The 24,600-nt window shown below is 45.8% G+C and overlaps 1 protein-coding gene across 2 annotated transcripts in view; it reads right to left on the minus strand.

Annotated features, from left to right (window-relative positions):
* DNAH3 (dynein axonemal heavy chain 3) overlaps window positions 1–24,600 on the minus strand; it is a 220,705-nt gene that overhangs the window by 10,873 nt on the left and 185,232 nt on the right. For both annotated transcript variants that reach the window (XM_055365425.2, XM_063700040.1), the window contains 6 exons: window positions 20,018–22,159; window positions 15,905–16,130; window positions 11,566–11,810; window positions 9,198–9,314; window positions 5,178–5,332; window positions 1,189–1,356 (listed from right to left, as the gene is read on the minus strand). In XM_055365425.2, coding sequence (XP_055221400.2) covers window positions 1,189–1,356; window positions 5,178–5,332; window positions 9,198–9,314; window positions 11,566–11,810; window positions 15,905–16,130; window positions 20,018–22,159 — 3,053 coding nt within the window. The remainder of the gene's footprint in view (window positions 1–1,188; window positions 1,357–5,177; window positions 5,333–9,197; window positions 9,315–11,565; window positions 11,811–15,904; window positions 16,131–20,017; window positions 22,160–24,600) is intronic.

Consider the following 24,600-nt stretch of genomic DNA (forward strand, 5'->3'; position numbering starts at 1 on the left):
CAATCCACCCACCTTGGCCTCCCAAAGTGCTAGGGTTATAGGCATGAGCCATGGCACCCAGCCCTCGGTTAACTTAAAAAAAATTTTTTTGTAGTGATGCGGTCTCCCTATGTTGCCCAGGCTGGCCTCGAACTGCTGGCCTCAAGTGCTCCTCCTGCTTCAGCCTCCCAAAGTGCTGGGACTACAGGTGTGATTCACTGCACCTGGCCTCTTTTCAAGTTCTGACCATCTTTCTCTTTTCATTCCTCTCAAAAAGACAGTTTCGGGTCAGTGCCAATTCTTTGACACTCACACATCTTTCTCCTTTTAACAAGAAGCCAGCAAAGCCTCAGCTCAGGGGCTTTGGCCAGCAACATCATCTGGGAAGAACTTAACAACTGTTAACGCTGGGAGCAGTGGCTCACGCCTGTAATCCCAGCACTTTGGGAAGCCAACGCAAGCAGATTGCTTGAGCCCAGGAGTTTGAGACGATCCTGGACAATATGATGAAACACTGTCTCTACAGAAAATACAAAAAAATTTAGCTGGGCATGGTGGCATGTGCTTGTAGTCCCAGCTACTCGGGAGGCTGAGGCAGGAGAATTGCTTGAGCCTGGGAGGCGGAGGTTGCAGTGTGACAAGATCACGCCACTGCGCTCCAGCCTAGGTAACCGAGCCAAACCGTGTCTCAAAAAAAAAAAAAAAAAGAAAAGAAAAGAAAAACAGCAACAACAACAAACAGAAACCAAAAAACACCAACTGTTCACTGTTCAGCTTTCATTTTCTTTTTGTGCCTATCATGACTTTATGGAAATGATACTGGGTTTCCACTTATGGTTCTGATGTGCAATCTTTTAAATTAAAAAAAAAAGAGAGTTAATTTTAAAACATTATGTAGAAAAAAAAGAAAAAGAAAAAGAAAAAAAGAATAAAACCCATTATGTAAATGGAGTATAGGTGATAGGTGGATATAGCAGAAAACATGAAGGTTATACAGGAATAGCTGACATTTTGGAAACACTGGTTCCCTTGCAGCTCTGGATATAAGGACTCCCGGCAGTAAGGCCACAGTGCTCCTTCCCTGCCCTTGGCCAGGAGGCTGCCAGGCCCCCACTCTCTGCCTCTTGGTCACCCTCCGATCCTGTGTGCCCACTGGATGAAGAACTGCCTGGGAAATAGGATTAAGCCCCCTTTCCCGAGCCCAGTTACCTGAGGGGACTTGCCACTTCCTCCTGACTGTCTAGGGAGGGTCAGCAGGACCCCCTCAAACAGCTGGTTTGTTTCCTGGTTGTCTTTGGTGATGTCTGCGTTCTCATTGAGGCCAAACACTTCTGGGTGGGCTGTGATGGGGAGGTTCCTGAGATAGTCGATATAGGACTGGAAGGGAAATCTTCAGTTGAAATCAACGAGGGACCCCAGAATCCCACAGATGACTCCAGGCTTAGCAGAACCCAATCAGAACAGGAATCACAGGACACACACACACACACACACACACACACACACACACACACACGCTGGGCGAACACATCCCTAGCCCTCCCTCATACAGTTTTCTGGGGAGTGGGCATGAAAACAGATGAGGCTGAATTACCTCTCAGCCCACCCTGGCTTCCTCTCTGCTCCCCCAGTGGGCCTGGCTTTGGACCCAGACAGAACTAAGTTTGGATCCTAGCTCCATCCCAAACTGTCAGAGGCATTCGAACCAGAGCAACTCCATCTTGTATAGGGACTGGGTAAAATAAGGCTGACACCTAGTGGGCTGCATTCTTAGGAGGTGAGGGCATTCTAAGTCACAGGATGAGATAGGAGTCGGCACAAGATACAGGTCACAAAGACCTTGCTGATAAAACAGGTTGTGGTAAAGAAGCCAGTCAAATACCCCCAAACCAAGATGGCCATGGAAGTGACCTCTAGTTGACCTCACTGCTCATTACACGCTAATTATAATGCATTAGCATGCTATGAGACACTCCCACCAGCGCCATGACTGTTTACAGATGTCATGACAATGTCAGGAAGTTGCCCTATATAGTCTAGAAAGGGGAGGAACCCTCACTTCTTGGAATTGCCCACCCCTTTCCCGGAAAACTCATGAATAATCCACCCCTTGTTTAGCATATAATCAAGAAATAACTGTAAGTATAATCAGTTGAGCAGCAACCCATGCCATTGCTCTGTCTATGAAGTAGCCATTCTTTATTCCTTTACTTTTTTTTTTTTTTTTTTGAGACAGATTCTTGCTGTCTCCCAGGCTGGAGTGCAGTGGTACTATCTTGGCTCACTGTAACCTCCGCCTCCTGGATTCAAGCGATTCTACTGCCTCAGCCTCCCGAGTAGCTGGGATTACAGGCATATGCCATCACGCCCGGCTAATTTTTTGTATTTTTAGTAGAGACGGGGTTTCACCGCGTTAGCCAGGATGGTCTCGATCTCTTAACCTTGTGATCCGACCTCTCTGGCCTCCCAAGGTACTGGGATTACAGGCATGAGCCACTGCGCCCGGCCTCCTTTACTTTCTTAATTAACTTGCTTTTGTTGTACTCTATAGACTCGCCCCGAATTCCTTCTTGTGCGAGATCCAAGAACCATCCCTTTGGGTCTGGATCTGGACCCCCTTCCGATAATAAAACTATGTACCCTTGAACTTGTCATCTGAAACCCCAGTTTCCTTATCTGTAAATAGAAAAACAAGTGTAGTTATGAAGTATAAACCAAAAGTAAAATCTTAAGACCCTCCAACCATCTGAATAGACTTCCTCCTCGTCCAGGGCACTCTAAAATTTAACCTGAAAGCCTGGTTCAGGCCATGACGAGAAGTGGGGGTCAGACATGCCTCATTATGCCCCTCCAGCATTACCATCAACACAGACCTTAAGTCTGATAAGAAACATTTACAATCTAGTCTCTCTGAAGCCTGCTGCCTGGAGGTTTCATCTGCATGATAAAACTTGGGTCTGCACAACCTCTTATCATAACCCAGGCATTCCTCTCTATTGATAATAACTCTTTCAACCAATTGCCAATCAGAAAACGTTTAAATCTACCTATAACCTGCTGGCCTCCACTTCGAGTTTTCCCGTCTTTCTGGACTGAACCAATGGATATCTTAAATGTATTTGACTGATGCCTCACGTCTCCCTAAAATGTATAAAATCAAGCCCTGACCACCTGGGGCACATGCTCTCAGGATCTCCTGAGGGCTGTGTCACGGGCCATGGTCACTCATATTTGGCTCAGAATAAATCTCTTCAAATATTTTACAGGGTAAGAAAGAGACTCTTTTCATCCACAGAAGGAATCAGGCCTTGGCATGTGACAGGTTGTGGTGTAATATACATATATATCTACTGGTTTTCATCCATGGTTCCTGGCTTCTAACTCCCGTAGCCCTTGTTACAGTCACCTATTATAATGTTGGGTGTCTTAGACCTTAGGGGCAGGCCGCAGGAAACAGAATCTCTCTGACCTTCTCTTTCCCTCCTTTTACCTGCCCCCAAGCAAGACTCAAATCTTCCCCTACCTTTCTGATTGTGAGTCCTTTTTTTTTTTTTTTTTTTTTTTTGAGACAGGGTCACTCTGTGGCCCAGGCTGGAGTGCAGTGGTGGGACCTTGGTTCACTGCAACCTATGCCTCCTGGGCTCAAGCGATCTTCCCACCTCCGCCTCCTGAGTAGTTGGGACTACAAGTGCATGCCATCACACCCGGCTAATTTTTGTATTTTTAGTAGAGACAGAATTTCACCACATTGGCCAGGATGGTCTCAAACTCCTGACCCCAAGCCATCCACCAGCGTCAGCCTCCCAAAGTGCTGGGATTACAGGCATGAGCCACTGCACCTGGCCTGATTGTGAGTCTTAAGACTCCACCTAGAGAGAGAGGGTGCTGCCCTATACTCTGGGGGATGTCATACAGCTTTCATAAAAACCCAAGAAGACTGGGTGCGGGGAGCTTCTGGATAGCTGACCACGTGGAGGTTCCTGGAGGGTATTTCACCCAGAGAGGGCATGGAAGTTCTCACTCCTTCCGCCATACTTTACCCTATGCATCTCTTCATCTATATCTTTTGTAATATTCCTTTAATAAACCAATAAACCTAAGTATTTCTCTGAGTTCTGTGAGCTGCTCCAGCAAATTAATTGAATTAATTTCAATTAAAGGGGGAGTGGTGAGAACCCCAACGTGAAGCTGGTTGGTCAGTTCTTGAGGCTGGGACTTGTGACTGGTGTTTGGGTTGGGGGAAAGAATTGGGGACTGAGCCCTCAACCCGTGGGATCTGACACTATCACCAGGTAGATGGTATTGGAATTGAATTAGAGGACACCCAGTTGGTGTCCAGTGCTTAGTGTGTGGGGAAGGGGTAACCTCCACACATTTGGTCACAGAAGTCTTCTTCTGTATTGATGGTGGTGGTGGTTGTGGTAAGAGAGTAGTAGAAAAATACAGTTTGAGAGTTTTTCTGTTCCACAGGTGATCAATAAAAGCAAGCTCTTTTTTTTTTTTTTTTTTTTTTGAGACAGTTTCACTCTGTCACTCAGGCTGGAGTGCAGTGGCATGGTCTCAGCTCACCACAACCTCTACCTCCCAGTTCAAGCAATTCCCCTGCCTCAGCCTCCCAAGTAGTTGGGATTACAGGCAGGTGCCACCACACCTGGTTAATTTTTATATTTTTAGAAGAGATGGGGTTTCACCATGTTGGCCAGGCTGGTCTCAAACTCCTGAGCTTAAGTGATCCACCCACCTCAGCCTCTCAAAGTGCTGAGATTACAGGCGTGAGCCACAGCATCCAACCTGTAAGCTCTTTTCTATCCCTCAGATTGTTTTCATCTTCCTTTTGTCATTCCCTGCCCAGTTTTTCTGTTCCTCCCTTTTTGCCACCTTCTGAATCTTCGTCTTCAAGTAGCAATTTCCATCTTGCTCATTTCCAAGGCTCCATCTTAATCATCCTTCTCTCTCCTTCCTCCAACCAGATGGATCCTATATTTTGAAACACCTTGTCTACCAAATACCGACCCCTCCTTAAACAGTAGCCATGTCTCTCTTGCAGGCTTTTGGGAATATTGGGAATAGCTTATGGATTCAATTCAGGAAGCCCAAGGTCACCCCTGGGATCCCTGGCTACACTGCAGCCCTGTAGCCATATAGAGATGACGGAGCCCTGTGTGGGAAAGAGGTGGGCCTCCCTGCCCACCCCTTACCTGGTAGGAGCCATGAGGAGGGATGTAGTAAGTGTCTCCAGGAGCGAGGGAGTAATAGTCCTCCTCAATTTCCTTACAGTAGAACATGGACAGAAGTGACAGCAGGAGACGCCGGTCTTTGTCATCAGTCACTCTGCCTCCGTAATTACATTCCCCTGGGGACAACCAACAGAAGGAGAGGTTGAGCCCAGGGAAGGTCATCACGAGCTTGGTGGTTGATGTAAAACATGGCATTCTTCCGGCCAAAGATCTCTGCTGGGACATAGTGATAGGGACAGCAAGCAGGAAAATTCCGGGCAGAAGATTGCGGGTCCCCTGCAAGGGCCCCACCCTCAAGCTGAAAAGGCTGAAACCATGGCCCAAAGTGAGAACTTACATCCCTGTTTTCCCACTTGAATGTTGCCTTTTCCAAAACCACCCATGACGTGCCCCATCCCCGCAACCCATGCCCATCAAAACCCCAGGCTCAGCCAGCAGAGAGAGAGGAGCAGCTGGACATCAGAGAGAAGTGGCTTGACTTCAGGGGAACAGCTTGACAGTGTAACTTTGAAGAAGAATCTGGCTGGAGATGGCTGGACTTCAGGAGAAGATTACCTTCCTGCTCCATCCCCTTTTCAGCTCCCTTTCCCGCTGAGAGCCACTTTCTTCGGCAATAAAATCCCCCACATTTACCATCTTCCATTCGTTTGTGCGACCCCATTCCTCCTGGACACTGGACAAGAGCTCGGGTGCCATGAGTGCAAGTACAAAAGTCTGTCACGCTGACCCGCCACTGGGCGGTTAATACTTGAGCTGTCTGGACCGCAGAGCTACAAGAGTACTGTAAACCTTCCTCTGGGTGACAGAGGGAGACTGTCTCAAAAAAAAAAAAAAAAAAAAAAAAAGACCTGCACTCCAGCCTGGGCAACAAGAGCGAAACTTCGTCTCAAAAAATAAATAAATAAATAAATAAAAAACAAAAACAAAAACAAAAAAAAGACATTTCACGAGAGAGGGAGAGACCACATTCATTTAACTTTTATTATAGTATATTGTAATTGTTCTATTTTATTGCTGTTGTTGTTAATCTCTCACTGTGCCTAATTTATAAATTAAACTTTATCATAGGTATGTATGTATAGGATAAAAAATAGTATATATGGGGTTCGGTAAAATCCGCAGTTTCAGGCATCCACTGGGGGTCTTGGAACATATCCCTGGTGGATAAAGGGGGACTAGTGTATATGTTGAGATGGTGGCAGTAACAGTGGTTGGAGCCTTTGCTAACTGTGCCCCGATAGAGAATTACAATGAGCAAAGACTCTTGCTAATTCATGCTGGAAATGTAGAGTGGGCAAGAAATGGATCTATGATGTCTTTTATACCCTTGAGGTTTGAGGATTGTTTGTTATCTCAGCCTAACTAGCCTATCCTGACTGGAACAGTTGGAAGGTAAGTACTCTCAAGCTGGCTGGTTTATGACCGGCAGGCAGTTGGTTTATGGCTTGCAGGCAGTTCTCTAAGCAGACCATATCCCAGGGCAATCATGCACTCATGCTATGGTCTGAAGAGGAACCCTAGGATGTGCTTCTGCATGACCTGGAACTGTGGGAATATGGCTCACCTCTATTTATTATTATTACTAGTTTTAGAGACGGGATCTCGCTGCTTTGCCCAGGCTGGTCTTGAATCCCTGGGTCCAAGTAATCCTTCGGCATCAGCCTCCTGAGTAGCTGGGACTACAGGTGCAAGCCACTGTGTCCAGCTCCAGGCGCACTTCTTTGGAAATGTTCTTTCACCAAACTGAGACCCACTGTATGCGTACTGTGTGTGTCATTTGGGGCTTTGTTTTAGGGAACACTATACTGAGTTAAGGTCAATGTGACCTTCTGGCACTGAACTTAATCACTGTAAAGAACAGTCTTTCAACCTTGGCACTCTTAACATGTTGGACTGGATAGTTCTGTTGTGGGGACCACCTTGTACATCGTAGACTGTTCAGCAGCATCCCTAACCTCCACTACTATAACTGCCAGTAGCACGCACTATGACATCCAAAACCATCTCCAGACATTGCCAAATAGCCACTGGGGGCTGAAATCACCCACAGTTAGAACCACCCCTTTAAGCCTCTGTCTTCCCAGCTGTAAAATGGGGTTATTAACATGGAGCTCATAAAATTAGCGTGAAGACTCAATGCATTAATCACAGGTATACAGTGTCTGCCACGTGCCTGGGGAAGGGATTCTAACAAACTCCTTAACATATGGAGCTGAAGAGGAAATTGTGTGTGATCTTGATGCCCCAGTGTTTTAATTAAGCTGCACTTTGACCTTCGGCCATGATATTCCATTCATTTAGCACATGTCTATTCTTATTCCTGTCTCTGGGACTATATGGCACGTTCCTTGAAGTTAGTGGTCACGTTTTTTTGGTTCTATGTGTGTATGTTTTTTAAGAGATGGGGTCTTGCTCTGTCACCCAGGCTGGAGTGCAGTGGTGTGATCATAGCTCACTACAGCCTTGACCTTCTGTGCTCATGCGATCCTCCTGCCTCAGCCTCCTGATTAACTGGGGCTACAGGTGCACAACACCATATCCAGCTCATTTTTATTTTTTTGTAGAGATGTGGCCCAGACTGGTCTCAGACTCCTGGGCTCAAGCAATCTTCCCACCTTGGCCTCCAAAAGTGCTGGGATTACAGACGTGACCCACCGCACAGAGCCTATGATCAAGTTTTACACATTTACATTCTTCCATATTATGTACTTGTACATATCGTGGACTAATAAAAGGTTGCTGATTGATTGCTTTAATACAAAACAGCTAGTGCCATTTCTACCTCAGGATCACTTTGCTGGGAATGTTCTCCTTCCTCTATGCCCCACCCAGTCCATTCTTTTCCACTCATAAAACTCCTACTCACCCCCAAAACCCATCTCTTATGCCTTTAAGAAGTTTGCCATGATCATCTCCTCCTCCTACCCCAAGATTTAATCATTATGCTGCCCTTCTACTTATAAATATTTCTCTTGTTGAACTTATTACTATGTTACCTTTTTTTTTCTCTCTTCTGAGACAGGATCTCGCTCTGTCACCCAGGCTGGAGTGAGGTGGCACGATCAGATCTCACTGCACCTCCACATCCTGGGCTCAAGCAATCCTTCCCCCTTAGCCCCCTGAGTAGCCAGGACTACAGGCATGTGTCACCATGCCTGGCTAATTTTTGTATTTTTTGTAGACATGGGATTTTGCCCCAGCCGGTCTTAAACTTCTGGCCTCAAGTGATCCATCACCTCGGTCTCCCAAAGTACTGGGATTACAGGCATGATCCACTGCGCCTGGCCTGTATTTTTTTTTTTTTTTTTTTTGAGATAGAGTCTCTGTCACCCAGGCTAGAATGCAGTGGCGCAATTTCAGTTCACTGCAACCTCTGCCTCCCCACTTCATGCAATTCTCCTGTCTCAGCCTCCCAAGGAGTAGCTGGGACTACAGGCACCGGCCACCATGACCGGCTAATTTTTTATATTTTTAGTAGAGATGGGTTTTCACCGTGTTACCCAGGATGGTCTCGATCTCCTGACCTCGTGATCCGCCTGCCTCGGCCTCCCAAAGTGCTGGGCTTACAGGCGTGAGCCACCATGCCCGGCCAATTTTTTAATTTTTAGTAGAGATGGGGTTTCAATATGTTGGTCGGGCTGGTCTCAAACTCTTGACCTCAGGTGATCCACCTGCCGTGGCCTTCCAAAGTGCTGAGATTACAGGCATGAGCCACTGTGCCCCGCTGGCCTGTATCATTTTTTAAAATATTTTTCTTCTTTTGGAGACTGTGAGTCACTCAAGGGTAAAGATTCTATCTTAATTTTTTTTGTTTGTTTGTTTCCTTACAATATCTAGCATGATGACCAGCATTAGTAAGAGCTCGATGTTTATGGTGAGGGAGGGAGGGAGTACATAAGTGAATGGAAATGGGAGGAGAACAGCAGGAGGGTGGAACATGATACTGGAGGTTTACAGTGGAAAAACTCCTCCCGTAAATACCTGTCAGGTAGGTCAGAGCATCAAACGGCACCTCCTTGTAGTCATTGAGAAACATCTGGATCTGCCACATACTAATCCTCAGGTCAGATTCGTTGAATTCATAGGGAATATTCCACCCTGCGTGCGGGAGAGCAGAGAGAGGCTTCAGTGCTGAGAGCTCTTAATTTCCACTCAAAGACCAAGCCGAGGGAGTTAAGCATCATTATGGATCAAAAGCCTCTTTCAGGCTCATGAATATCAAGCACCGAGGCCAACTATTAGCCTGGACATTTACCGCCAACGTGGGAGCCATTCTGCCTGAGAAAACATCCATTCTAAACTCAATTTCCTTATATACCTCCCCATTTGTTAAGGAAGATGTTAATGTCCTGGGATTTGTGGAATGAGAATTATTCAGCCTGGCAGGAATACGGCGGTAATGCACGGAGCTCCAAAAATAACACCGCGGCATGGCTAGACAGCAGGAGCTACGACTGGGCAACAGAGCCACGTTGGTTCTGAGAATTCCCCTCCTCGAGCTCATGGGAAAAACTGAATGGCCAGCCTTAAAGAAATGACCACTCGTATTTCCAAGGGTGTAATGATAAATGCCCACTGGGGGCTGAACAAGTGACATACATGTGTAAACCAGGCATGGTGCAGGATACAAGAAAGAGTATGGGGAAACCTGTGCTCAATAGGGAAGTTTTTTGTTTGTTTGTTTTGCTTTTGTTTTTTGTTTGTTGTTTTTTTTTTTTTTTGAGACACAGTCTCGCTCTGTCCCCCAAGCTGGAATGCAGTGTCGTGATCTCGGCTGACTGCAACCTCCACCTCCTGGGTTCAAGAGATTCTCCTGTCTCAGCCTCCTGAGTGGCTGGGATTACAGGCACGTGCCACCATGCCCAGCTAGTTTATGTAGTTTTAGTAGAGACAGGGATTCGCCATGTTGGCCAGGCTGGTCTTGAACTCCTGATCTCAAGTGATCCGCCTGCCTCAGCCTCCCAAAGTGCTGGGATTACAGGTGTGAACCACCGCGCCCAGGTTCAATAGAGAAATTTAATTTCCTCCCAAACACTTGCTTTCAAATTATAACAAAATAATAAAATTCGTGTGCCAGCAAACGAAGCATGACTGGCAGTTAGTTGCAAGCCAAACATTTGCATGGCTTTTTTTTTTTAGAGACTGGATCTCGTTCTTTTGCCCAGTCTAGAGTGGTATGATCTCCCTTCACTGCAGCCTCGAACTCCCAGGCTCAAGTGATCCTCCCACCTCAGCCTCCCAAGTAGCTGGGACTACAGGCTTGTGCTACTACGTCAAGCTATTTTATTTATTTCAATTTTTTTTTTGAGACAATGTCTTACTTTGTCATCCAGTTTGGAGCGCAGTGGCACAATCTTGGCTCACTGCAGCCTCCACCTTCTCGCCTCAAGCGATCCTCCCACCTCAGCCTCCCAAAGTACTGGGATTACAGGCTTGCGCCATTGTGCCCGGCATGACTGGTTTATTTCACTTAGCGTAATGTCCTCTAATGTCCTCAGGTTCATCCACGTTGTAGTGTATGTCAGAATTTTCTTCCTCTTTAAGGTTGATTAATATTCAGGAGTTCTAGACCAGCCTGGCCAACATGGTGAAACCCCATCTCTACTAAAAATACAAAAATTAACTGGGTGTGGTGGCATGCTTGTAGTTCCAGCTACTGGGGAGGCTGAAGTGGGAGGATCGCTTGAACCCGAGAGGTGGAGGTTGCAATGAGCCAAGATCACAACACCACACTCCAGCGCGGGTGACAGAGCGAGACCCTGTCTCAAAAAAAAAAAAAATTTCGTTGTATGAATATATAACATTTTGCTTATGTATTAATCTACCTATAGACTTTTTTTTTTTTTTGAGACAGGGTCTCACTGTCACCCAGGCTGGAGTGTGGTGGTGTGATATGGGCTCACTACAAACTCCACCTCCCGGTTGAAGCCATTCTCATGCCTCAGCTTCCCAAATAGCTGGGATTATAGGCAGGCACCACCACACCCGGCTAATTTTTGTGTTTTTAGTAGAGATGGGGTTTTACCATGTTACCCAGGCTGGTCTCGAACTCCTGGCCTCAAGGATTCTGCCTGCCTTGGCCTCCCTAAGTGCTGGGATTAAAGGCACAAGTCACCACGCCCAGCCGGGTTGTCAGATTTAGCAAATAAAAATACAGTGAGAGTTTAATATTAGTTAAATAATAAATCATTTAGTATAAGTATGTTCCAAATATTGCCTGGAAAATACTTATACCGTATCTTACTGGCAACCCTATCTGAGCGCAAGCTTAAACACGCACCTGGAAACACACCTATATGTGTCTGATATCCTTTCCCTCAGGCCACTCAGGTGCACTGTCATCGCTTACCTAGGGGGCCGAAGTTTCTTCTCTCTTGAACAACGGCGTGGAAGAAACAAAGGCCAAATAACATCTTTTGCCACATCACCGCCTTTTCACAGCTTTGGAAGAACACAGGATCTGAGATGGGGTCATTGAGGTAGGAGCGCAACAGGTTGGCCCGGAGCCCTTTGGGGGGCTCATTGGTCATTTTGATTCCATTCTGGAGAATGCTGACCGGAAACTTCTCTGATGGATAGCTGGTTAGCCAGAGTCTGGAAGAACAATGGACCCAACTTTTTAGAGCAATACAATAAGTTATAGTGAAAAACTAACAACAAAAACAAAACAATAACAATAACAAAACAGACCAGCCTGGGTAACATGGTAAAACCCCATCTCTACTAAAAACATTATTTTATTGATAAATTAAAAAAAAACAATAACAATAACAAAAAAGAATAGCTATGATTTATTAAATACTACCAGAGCCAAAACTATGCTAAGCATTTAATATATGTCCTTTTATTTCCCTTAAGCCTCACAGCCACCTGATGAGGAGGCACTTACTACCCCTTTTACCAGTGAGGAAGCGGAGGCATGGCAAGGTCAGGTGGGTTTTTCAAGGACATACCACTTGGCAGTAGTTGAAACAAGATGTGAACTCAGGACTCTCTGACTCCAAAGCTCCTACTCTTTTTTTTTTTTTAATGTAGAGATGGAGTCCCTCTATGTTGCCCAGGCTGGTCTCGAACTCCAGGGCTCAAGTGATCCTCCCACCTCACCGTCCCACAGTGCTGGGATTACAGGTGTGAGTCCCCGTGCCTGGCCCTAAGGCTGCTTTCTCCCTACAACCAGAGTTGAATAGTTGCAACAGAGACAATATGGCCACAAACCCTGAAATATTTACTATTGGCCCTTTACAGAAAAAGTTTGCTGATGCCTGTCATATAAGAAATGGCATTTGAAATGGGCCTTGAAAAATAGGGAGAAATTCTTTTTTAAATGCAAGTGTATCTATGCCCACAAAAAATGGGAACATATGTAAAAGTGTTTAGAAGAAACTAGAATTGATAATTTTACCACCTATAGGTTAACATCTTGGCACATTGCATCTGAGGCTCTTTTTTTTCATTTTTATTATTTTTATCTTATTTTTATTTTCATTTTTTTGAGACAAGGTCTCACTCTGTCACCCAGGCTGCAGTACAGGGGTGCATCTCGGCTCACTGCACCTCCACCTCCCAGGTTCAAGTGATTCTCCTGCCTCAGCCTCCCAAGTAGCTGGGACTACAGGTGCCCGCCACTATGCCCGGCTAATTTTTGTATTTTTAGTAGAGACAGGGTTTCACCATGATAGCCAGGCTGGCTTTGAACTCCTGACCTCAGGTGATCCACCCACCTCGGCCCCCCAAAGTGCTAGGATTTACAGGTGTGAGCCACTGCGCCAGGCCAGAGTTGCTAACGTTTAAAAACCTAAGGCTTTCTTTTACAATTCTAGATTCCCATCTTCCCTTTAAAATTGTTAGAAAATCTGATCCTACATGGCAACAGTTAGCTAGTATTAAACAGTGACCGCTCTCCTTGCCAGAGCACGTGCCCAGTTCACTGCAAGCCCCACCATTCCCTATTGTGTCTGACACTGAGGCTGACTACCCATGAGGATTGTTGCTGTACTGTGGAACGTGGACTATTTCTTGTATCCAGCCCTCTTCACTCATTTATGTTACATGCCTGGCCTCTATAGGCACTTGAGAACTTGAATTCATGATTTTTGGGTCAGGATCATATTACAGTAGAACTTAAAATGTCAACATAAATAACTTTTTCTTCTTTGAGTGTGTCATTAATGGCCAATGAATTCACTCACTATCCCAAACCAAACAACATTCTTTTTTTAAAGATTAAGGCACAACACTTTTAGGTTTTTTTGTTGTTTGTTTTTTAATTTATTTATGTTTGGGACAGAGTCTCACTCTGTCACCCAGGCTGGAGTGCAGTGGTGCAATCTCAGTTCACTGCAACTTCCACCTCCTGGGTTCAAGGAATTCTTGTGCCTCAGCCTCCCAAGTAGCTGGGATTACAGACATGCACCACCACACCTGGCTAATTTTTGTATTTTTAGTAGAGACAGGGTTTCACCATGTTGCCAGGCTGGTCTTGAACTCCTGGCCTCATGTGATCCGCCTGCCTTGACCTCCCAAAGTGCTGGGATTACAGGTGTGAGCCACCTCATTCGGCCCCAAACAGCATTCTTGAAACTAATGGACTTCTCTTAAACTCTCTCTCTTTTGGAAGTTTTATATGAAGACAAATCAACTGTGGCCTAATCTGACTTTGTAAATAAGCACCAAACACTTTCCCTCTTTTCTGGCAGACGACTGAGATGAAAATAACCAGCTAGTTTTGTTGGATAGAGCAGGGGTTGACAAATTTTTTTCTGTAAAGGACCAAATAGTACATATTTTAGACTTTGTGAGCCCATATGATCTCTGCTGCAACTACTTGTCATACAAAAGTAGCCACAGACAACATATGAATAAGCATGATGTTTTTCAATAAAACTTTATTTATGGACACTAAAATTTGAATTTCATAGAAGTTTCATGTATTATGAAACATGATTCTTTAGTTTCTTCCCCACACTGTTTAGTTAGCTTGCAAGCTATACAAAAAAAACTGGCAGCAGGGTGCATTTGGCTATCGGGCCATAGGTTGCTGCTCTCTGCCCTGGTATAAGAGAATCCCTTGGCTGGGTGTGGTGGCTCACGCCTGTAATCCCAGCACTTTGGGAGGCTGAGGTGGGTGGATCACCTAAGGTTGGGAGTTCAAGACCAGCCTGACCAACATGGAGAAACCCCATCTCTACTAAAAATTCAAAATTAGCCATGCATGGTGGCACATGCCTGTAGTAGCCTCAGGAGGCCGAGGCAGGAGAATCGCTTGAACCCGGGAGGCAGAGGTCACGGTGAGTGGAGATCGCGTCATTGCACTCCAGCCTGGGCAATAAGAGCGAAACTCCATCTCAAAAAAAAAAAAAAAAAAAGAGAGAGAATCCCTGAACATTTGAGTTAAAATGGACTTTAAAGTCTGTTTGGTTCAACTCATTATTCTATGAATGCAAAAACTGAGGCTTAGCTTTGTTGGGCTTTAAAATTCCCAAAAAACAAATAGCTGTTTCCAATGTTGATTAAAATTCCGAAGAACCCCAGAAATGTAGGATAGAGGCAGGAGGCAGGAGGCAGGACAAATGATACCTGGAAAACAGTAGAATTTTTTTTTTTTTTTTTTTTTTTTTTTTGAGACAGGGTCTCACTCTGTTGCCCAGGCTGGAGTGCAGTGGTGTGATCACTGCTCACTGCAGGCTCAACTTCTCAGGCTCAGGCGATTCTCCCAGTTCAGCCTCCCAAGTTGCTGGGACTACAAATGTGCACCACCATGCCCAGCTCATTTTTTGTATTTTTAGTAGAGACGGGGTTTTGCCATGTTGCCCAAACTGGCCTTGAACTCCTGAGTTCAAGCAATCCACCTGTCTCAGCCTTTCAAAATGCTGAGATTACAGGCGTGAGCCACCATGCCTGGACAGGATTTTTTTTTAGACAAATAATAATTTTTAAAAATCAGACTTGCTCACATTGAATCTACCTTTCCAGCTACGTCTCCTATTACCTTCTCCAACAACTTTTCATGGCATATACCAGAGCTGTAAGATAACTTCTCAGGATTTCCTTAATACCTCTCTTTGCTTTTCCAAATGCTGTCTCTTCTGCCTAGAATATCCTTCCTGGCAAACTCCTATTCATTTTTCAAAATCCCGGGCCATTGTCAGGACTCCAGGACTTCCCCAACCTTCCCATCCCTTCTCTGTATTCCATGGTTCTTGTTCAAATAGTGAGTAAATCAGGTATGACATGGTATCAACATTATTCATCTATGGCCTGCCTTCTGCTATACTGAAGAGCTTCTTTCTTTTTTAGAGAGGAAGTCTCGCTCTGTCGCCCAGGCTGGAGTGCAGTGATAAGATCCCTGCTCGCTACAACCTCTGCCTCCTGGGTTCAAGCAATTCTCCCACCTCAGCCTCCTGAGTAGCTGGGATTACAGGTGTGCGCCACTATGCCTGGCTAATTTTTGTATTTTTAGTAGAGACAGTGTTTTGCAATGTTGGCCAGGCTAGTCTCGAACTCCTGACCTCAGGTGATCCACCCGCCTCAGCTTTCCAAAGTGCTGGGATTACAGACATGAGCCACCCTGCCTGGCCTAGACTGAAAGTTTCTAAGGGGCAGGACTGTGTCTTGGTCATCTTCCCAGCCACCATCCTGATGTCTGGAGGTTGGGTCCCAGAGAAGGCAGTGGTGGGACAGCATCTCACCTGAATCTGGCATTGGTGCTCTCTGGAACAATCACCTCCTCACAAATCTTCTCCAGGGTAGGCATCCAGCTTGCGGCCAGGTGGCAGTTCTGTAAGACCACCCAGGTCCCGTCTTTGATGGCATTGTTGATCATTTTGGCAGCAATAGGGCCTTGGCCTTGGCCAAGGGAGATGGTCTGTGTTCTGGTACCTCCCATACCAAGATCATCAGCAAACTTCAGCAGGCCTGAGACCAGGAAGAAAGGAGGCTTTTGAAAGACGACAGGCCAGCTAACAGTAACAGAACAGCTATATCAACAATAACAACATGGCTGGGTGTGGTGGCTCACACCTGTAATCCCAACACTTTGGGAGGCCGAGGTGGGAGGATCACTTGAGCTCAGGAGTTGGAGACCAGCCTGGGCAACACAGTGAGACCTTGTCTCTATTTAAACACACACACGCACACACACACACACACACACACACACACACACACACACCCCCCAACACAAAAGGTGGGGTTCACATTAAAATTTTGGACTCAGAAAAAAACTCATTGGCTTCTGTTAATTACAAAATAAACATCTCTCTGGGGAAACTTTAGACATCAGATCAGATGGCAGATGAAGCTACCATCAACTTCTCTTTTGCTTTAAACACATAGACATTCTTGATAAAAAAAGAAATTATCTGAACTGAAAAAAAACAAAAAAAATCAAGGTTTGAAAGAAAAGGATATTCCCAGGTGCCCAAAACGGGGAACTCAAAAATAGAGAGGTGAGCACATAATCAAATAACTAGGAAACTGATTTTTGCAAATTTATTTTAACAAGAAATATAAGCATTTGTAAAGTGAAATAAGTCTCTCACTTCTCTCTTCTCAGTGGTAGCCAATGTGATTAGATTTGTGAATCCTTCAAGAAATATTTTGTGTATTTAAATAAATGCATATATACTATTAAATTTATATGAATTGTAGAATACTGCATTTTTTTTCCCACTTAACAATGTACATATCTTATAGGTCTCTTCCACATTAGTACATGTATAAAGGCTTTTTTCTTTCATGGATACATAGTATATCACCATTGGAAAATACCACACTTTATTTCATTACTCTAGATGTTAAAGTTTTAATGTCCATGGAAGATATAGCTTTGCACTCATAAGAGGTGGGGAGCTGGAACCGAGACACTTGCATAAAGTTAGAATTCTCAAAGTGCTGTACCTTCATGTTATGAAGGCCAGACCTTTGGCCAGATGCGGTGGCTCACGCCCGCAATCCCAGCACTTTGGGAGGGCGAGACGAGCGGATCACTTGAGGTCAGGAATTCGAGACCAGCATGGCCAGCATGGTGAAACCCCATCTCTACTAAAAATACAAAAATTAGCTGGGCTAATTAGCTAATTAGCTGGGTGGCGCATGCCTGTAGTCCGAGCTACTCGGGAGGCTGAGGCAGGAAAATTGCTTGAACCTGGGAGGAGGCGGAGGTTGCAGTGAGCCGAGATCACGCCACTGCACTCCGGCCTGGGTTACACAGCAAGGCTCCATCTCAAAAAAACAAACAAACAAACAACAAAAGAAGGCCAAGGCCATTTGACTACTGACCCAAGGAAAAGACATGGAAGCTCATAACTGGTCTGGAGCCTGGATGGAAAAAATAACTCTCCAGTTTAAAAATCAAAACACTAAGTTTATGCCACATGAATTTGAGGAGTGTGAGTTCACGGTACTCTCTGGTGTGGGATTCCTAAGCTGAGAAATTTCCCATAAAATTTGATCCAGAATGGCGACCCCCACCTCACCCTCTGGGGTACCACTGTTTGCACATGCAAAGTTGTTCTGTAGGGACACTCCTTAAACCCAAAGTATATGAGACTCCTGCAAAACAACACAAATTTGCTGATGGTGAACTCACAATAAAAAAAACCTACACGAGGAAGTACATCACTATGAGGGGCAGGCAGCACATAAAAAGATCAGGGTTAATAGTCTAAGGATTACATATGGTCTCTGTTATGAGCTGCATCGTGTCCCTAGCAAAATTCATACGTTCAAGTCCTAATTCCAGGTACCTCAGAATGTAACTGTTCAGTAGTTGGAGATAGGGTCTTTGCGGAGGCAAAGTTAAAATGAGTTCATTCAATGAGAACACTTGGACACAGGAAGGGGAACATCACACACCAGGGCCTGTCGTGGGGTGGGGGGAGGGAGAAGGGATAGCATTAGGAGATACACCTAATGTAAATGATGAGTTAATGGGTGCAGCACACCAACATGGCACATGTATACATATGTAACAAACTTGCACGTTGTGCACATGTACCCTAGAACGTAAAGTATAATAATAAAAACTAAATGAATAAAAAAATAAAATAAAATAAAATGAGTTCATTAGAGTGGGCCTTAATCCAATATGACTGATATCCTTATGAGAAGAGGAGATGAGGACAGACACAGAGAGAAGGCCCTGTGCAGACATAGGGAGAAGACGACCATCAGCAAGCCAAGCAGAGAGGCCTCGAAAGAAACCATCCCCGCCAACAGCTTGATTTCAAACTTGTTTCTTTAAGAATTGTGAGAAAATAAATTTCTGGGTTTTTTTTTCTTTTTTTTTTTTGAGATGGAGTTTCGCTCTTGTTGCCCAGGCTGGAGTGCAATGGCATGATCTTGGCTCACCACAACCTCCGCCTCCCAAGTTCAAGCAATTCTCCTGCCTCAGCCTCCCGAGTAGCTCACACCAGTAATCCCAGCACTTTGGGAGGCCGAGGTGGGTGGATCACTTGAGGTCAGGAGTTCAAGACCAGCCTGGCCAACATGGTGAAACTCCATCTCTACTAAAAATACAAAAATTAGCCAGACGTGGTGGCACGTGCCTGTAATCCCAGCTACTCGGGAGGCTGAGGCATGAGAATTGCTTGAACCCGAGAGGTGGAGGTTGCGGTGAGCCAATATCATGCCACTGCAGTCCAGCCTGGGTGACAGAGCAAGACTCCATCTCAAAATAAATAAATAAAATAAAATATAATAATAATTTTAAAAATTAATAATAATCATTGTGCACCTGCTACTGAAATAGTGGATCTTGGTGATTTTCAAAGGCCACTAAAACTATTAAAGTCAGTGGTTCCATCCCTGGCTGCACATTGGAGTTACTGGAAAGGCTTCATAAAACACAATTCATGGGTCTCACCCCAAAGATTTTAATTTAATTGGCCAAAGCTGTGGCCCGTGCATTGTGAGGCTTCTTTAAACTCCCCAGGTGATTCCAATGTGCAGCCAAGATTGAGAACTGTCACATCAGGTGAAAAGCTGGTGGGAAACTATAAGGGAGGGAGTGGGGGAATGGAGAGCCAGCTCATGCTGACAATACCTGAGTCCCCAGATCTGTCTTTATCAGAAAAGACAGCCAGACAGTATGGATCTCATGACATGCGGCACTAGAAGAGACACAGTGTGAAGTTTCCTATGGAATCATCCGAGCTGAATCTCACCAAGCTTCTATTTTGTTCTTTTTTGGGGGGAGGGGGCAGGGTCCGTCACCTAGACTGGAGTGCAGTGGTGTGATCATAGCTCATTGCAGCCTTGACCTCTCAAGGCTGAAGGGATCCTCCTGCCTCAGCCTCCCAAGTAGCTGGGACTACAGGCATGTGCCACCATTTCCAGATAATTTTTTAATGTTTTATAGCAATGGAGGTCTCACTATGTTGCCCAGGCTGGTCTCAAACTCCTGGGCTCAAGCAATCCTCCCAACTCATTCTCCCAAAGTGCTGGGATTACAGGCGTAAGCCACCTCTCCTGAACCCTCACCAGGTTTTTAAGGAAAGAACTTTGAATGAATTATCAAGATATAAAAGTGGGAAATTTCTGCATTTCTGGTTTCTCTTGAAAAATCAGATGATCTAGCAATTCTGGGCTTACATTCCCAAATGGCACAATTTGTGGGTGCGGAGTAGCAGCTGACCTCTATAGGCAGAACAGGACGAGTTCCGTGGCTCCACCTCAGCCTATGAACCACCTGGCCTTCAAAGCCATCTGAACTTGAGATCCCTGCTGTAAGGGACGGGCTACTGATATCCACCCACACATTCTGGGCTTTCCACGTCTCTCCCACAACACTCTGTTCTTACCTGCCATTGGGTCTGCACTTGGAGACAACACAAAAATCAAAGGCGCACAGCAGCTGGAATCATTGTAGGATCCCTGGAGATCGAACGTAGGGGCTTCGATATACAGCTTTCCCATATGTTCAGCAATGAACTCCCGGACCGCTGGCACCATTTTGTCAGGCCGCAAACATCGAAGGATCACCATCTTCTCCAATCCTTGAGAGAACTTCCAAGACCCAGGGAGTTGCTCCTCATGAGGCCAGGCCGAGTCATAGATCAGCTTCCATTCACCCAGGTTCTGTTCCAAATGCTCCATCAGGCCGTGCAGTTTGGGTAAGGCAGATGCACGGACAATCTCTGCCCATGCCTTCTCAGACAGCCATTGGGGAGCTGGGTTGGGGTAGTGGTTATCCAGTGCGATGCCTCCAGTGAGAAGGAAGTACCACACCTCCTCCGTAATTTCCTTCTTCTGTTTCATGATGCCGATGGTCAGGAGGAGAGAGAAGAGTAGCTTGTCCTTCTCAAACAGAGAACGGCACACGTTGTTGTAGATGCTCAGGGTGAAATGGTCAATGATGTACTTGATGCGCAGATTCAGTTCCTCGCTCTTCGTGCTGTGGGTCAAGGAATGCATGTAGAGATTTATGAACCAAGTCAGGGAGTACTGGTACATCGGCTCGATGTTGGCCAGGTCCGTGATACAAAAGAAGATGGTGGCGGAATGCACAGCCACTGGCTCGTAGCCCATCCGAGTCTCGTCAATCTGCGTTTCTGTCATGGAAGCAACTTTCTGTTTCTCTGAGATCTCTTCAGATAGCACTTTGGAGGAGGACAGAACTTTGATGGCGGTTTCATCCTCCAGGATGTTACCCTTGGACATGGAGAGAACCTCCAAGATCTTATCTTCAATTTCCTTGAGATGCTTCTTGTTCTTGGCGCTTTCCACAATCAACTGGTTCTTTTTCTCTTCCAGCTCTGGCTTCTCCTTCGCAGCCACGATGCCAAGGAGTTGATCTTGGAGACCCAAGGGGGTGATCATGAAGTTGAGGAGACAGACCTTCACGGCAACTTCTGGGAGGTAATGTGGATTCCTCAAACGGGTTGTGATGTATAACTTAAAATCCCTGGAATATTCGATGATGTTTTCACCCAGCCTCATGTACTCAACTCCTTGCTGTTTGAATGTTGCCTTGAGCAATATAGGTTCGATAGAAGCATCCAGCTCTTCTCCAATGTTTTCAATCAAGACAGGGGTGCCTAACTGCAGCGCGTTTTCCAGCATCCTCATGTAGTTGCTATCAGAGAACTTGATGACAGCCAGTTTATTCGCCTTCTCCATGGTCTTAATCCATTTATTGGCCTGCCCCTGAGGGTCAATCATTAAGGCCCAGCGTCTGGAATTGGATACAATGATGCCATTGTCGATGGAGAAGGAGTCAACGGGAAGCCCAGCAATCTGCCAGGCACGGATTTTTATGGGATCCCCTAACGTGTGGCTGAGACTGAAGTCACTGGAGCCAGGGATGACCTTGTCCTTACATTCAGCCAACCACTGATTTTGGCACTGGACCCGATAATCCACTGTAAAAGCGCCCAGGTAAGCCACGGTTCCTGAGGACAGCAACACGTCACCAGTCAGATTAGTATAGCGGATCCCCAGCTGTCGGGCGGCTTCGGTCCATCTGTCCTTCTCTCCCCCAAGACCACTGATCAGTTTCTCTGCCCTGACCAGCTTTTGGGAGCAGATTTCAATGTTTTCCTCCAAGTCCTTTTTCTTGGTGTTCATCTCTTCAAAGTCGTCATTCAGGGCCTGGAGCCGGTCTACCACCAGCTTCAGCTCTGCTCTTTTCTGGTTCAGCTTCTGCATCTGTGCAGCCAGCTTCCCCTCTGCCTCCCTCAGTCGCTCCCGTTTGGGGGCCACCACCTTGGCCACGCGATCGTACACCTCCATGGCCCTCACCCACTTGCACAGACCCTCGCAGGCCGACGATACATTTTTAATGACAGCTGGCTGGAATTCCGGGTGATTGATAAACCTTTCCCGGATCCGCTTCATGGTCAGTGGGGGGATGTTGTCTTTGTCATATGTCTTAAGACTCTCCAAGAATTTCAGATCCCCAAGAATCTTTTTGGATACCCCCCAGTAATCTTCTATCATCTTACCTATTTGGAACAAGAAACAGAGATAATGTGTTAAGACATTCTGGCCAAGACTTAAAATTCTGCAGTGGTTACTGCTGGTATTTGAGAAAAAACAAAAACAAAAACATGGTCTGAGAGGCCCAGCCAACCTCACCAACCCCATCTCTGCCTTGCTCCCTAAACTTGAGTTATAAAGGACCTTCCTTCAATTCCTCCATGACCCCAAGTGCTTCTTACCATGAGCCCTTTGCCTATACTGTAAATGGCATCTAGCTGGCTCCTGACCAGACCTCAGGCCTCATTTTATTTATTCATTTATTTATTTTGAGACAGAGTCTTGCATTGTCAGCCAGGCTAGAGTTCAGTGGAGCGATCTTGGCTCACTGCAACCTTCGCCTCCTGGGTTCAAGTGATCCTCCTGCCTCAGCCTCCCAAGGAGCTGGGACTACAGGCATGTGCCACCACGCCTGGCTAATTTTTGTATTTTTAGTAGAGACAGGGTTTTACCATGTTGACCAGGCTGGTCTTAAACTCCTGACCTCATGTGATCTGCCTACCTCGGCCTCCCAAAGTGCTAAGATTCCAGGCCTGAGCCACCACGCCCAGCCAATTTTTTTTTTTTTTTTTTTTTTTTTGAGATGGAGTCTCACTCTTGCTGCCCAGGCTGGAGTGCAATGGTGCAACCTTGGCTCACTGCAACCTCTGCCTCCTGGGTTCAAGCGATTCTCCTACCTCAGCCTCCCGAGCAGCTGGGATTACAGGCACCCACCACCACACCTGGCTAATTTTTTGTACTTTTAGTAGAGACGGGGTTTCACCATGTTGGACAGGCTGGTCTCGAACTCCTGACCTCAGGTGATCCACCCACCTCAGCCTCCCAAAGTGCTGGGATTACAGGTATGGGCCACCACGCCCAGCTGTGCCCAGCCAATCTTTGTATTTTTTATAGAGATGAGGTTTCGCCATGTTGCCCAGGCTGGAGGCCTCGTTTTAAAAGCCATTGCCATATAGAGGTTTCCCTAGACTTATCTGACAAGAGAGGCCCCCCTCCCCGCTGCACCAGCATTTTCTTTCACCTTGCTTGCTAGAAAGTCCATTCCCTTTATAGCACTTATTGCAACCTGTAAGTTTTCAATTATTATCTACCATCTACCTCTCCCTCAAAGCGGTAAACTTCTGTTTTCTAGAACCTGGCACACTGCCTGGTACTTAGTTATCAATAAATATGGGTTGAATGAATAGTACCCCATTATCTTATTCATGGATGGAAAAGGCAGCAGGAGCCACAGCCCGTGGGGATGAGTTTCGAATATCCTTCCCTAGTCTGGGAGGTGGGTTGGATGGAGCCCAATCAGTCCTCCCTTTGATGAACTGTGTGAGTGAGGCAAAGGTCTTGTGAGAATGAAGGAGGCTGGAAGAAGCAGCTTGCAGGCTTCCACCCATACAGAAGACTACCCGTGGCCTGCCCAGACACAAAGCCAGGCCCTTATTCCCCTTAGCACCCATCATGCTGACTAACAAGTAATCAAGTGAGTCTCAATCCCATCCCAGAACAATGCTCCTTCTGTTGACACATTGGAAACAATTTGGGAAGCTTTTTGGCCCATGGTACTTGCCAAGCTCAGGCTCATCAAAAAAGTTATACTCTGAGACATCACATTGAGTACAGCAGGTCAAATGTGTCCCATTCCTAATTACAAGAGCAGAAATCAGCCAAATATTTCCCATGAAGGTTTTTGTTGGCATTCTAGAAAATGATCTGCTTCATTTAGATTCAAGGTACCCCGAACTAACTCAATTGCTCTTTTGCTCCATCTCAATATACTCACTCAATTCCATGGTTTGGGTGAATAATAGGCATAATTTGCTTTAATTTTAATTTAATGATGGGTTCTGTGCTGATCATCAGTGATCCAAGATGAGAAGTGACATTCATGACCTGGCTGTGCTTTGTGTATCTCAGCAGGTCTCAACCCCAGCTGCAGGGGAGCTTAAAAAAAATCCTAATGCTCAGGCTGCATCTCAGACCAATGGAATGAGACTCTCCAGGAGTGGGGCACAGACTTCTGCTTTTTTTTTTTTTTTTTTGAGACGGAGTTTTGTTCTTGTTGCCCAGGCTGGAGTGCAATGGCGTGGTCTCGGCTCACTGCAACTTCTGCCTCCTGGATTCAAGCAATTCTCCTGCCTCAGCCTTCCATGTAGCTGGGATTAGGCACACACCACTACGCCCAGCTAATTTTTTTTTTTTTTTTTTTTTTGGTATTTTTAGTACAGACAGGATTTCACCATGTTGGCCAGGCTGGTCTTGAACTCCTGACCTCAGGTGATCCTCCCATCTTGGCCTCCCAAAGTGCTGGGATTACAGCAGTGACCCACCGCACCTGGCCGACTTCTGCATTCTTTAACCTCTCCAGGTGATTCTAGGGTGCAGCCAGGGTGCAGAAGTACTATCTAGCTCATCT

This window comes from Gorilla gorilla, chromosome 18, assembly GCF_029281585.2.
Source record: "Gorilla gorilla gorilla isolate KB3781 chromosome 18, NHGRI_mGorGor1-v2.1_pri, whole genome shotgun sequence".
NCBI lineage: Eukaryota > Metazoa > Chordata > Mammalia > Primates > Hominidae > Gorilla > Gorilla gorilla.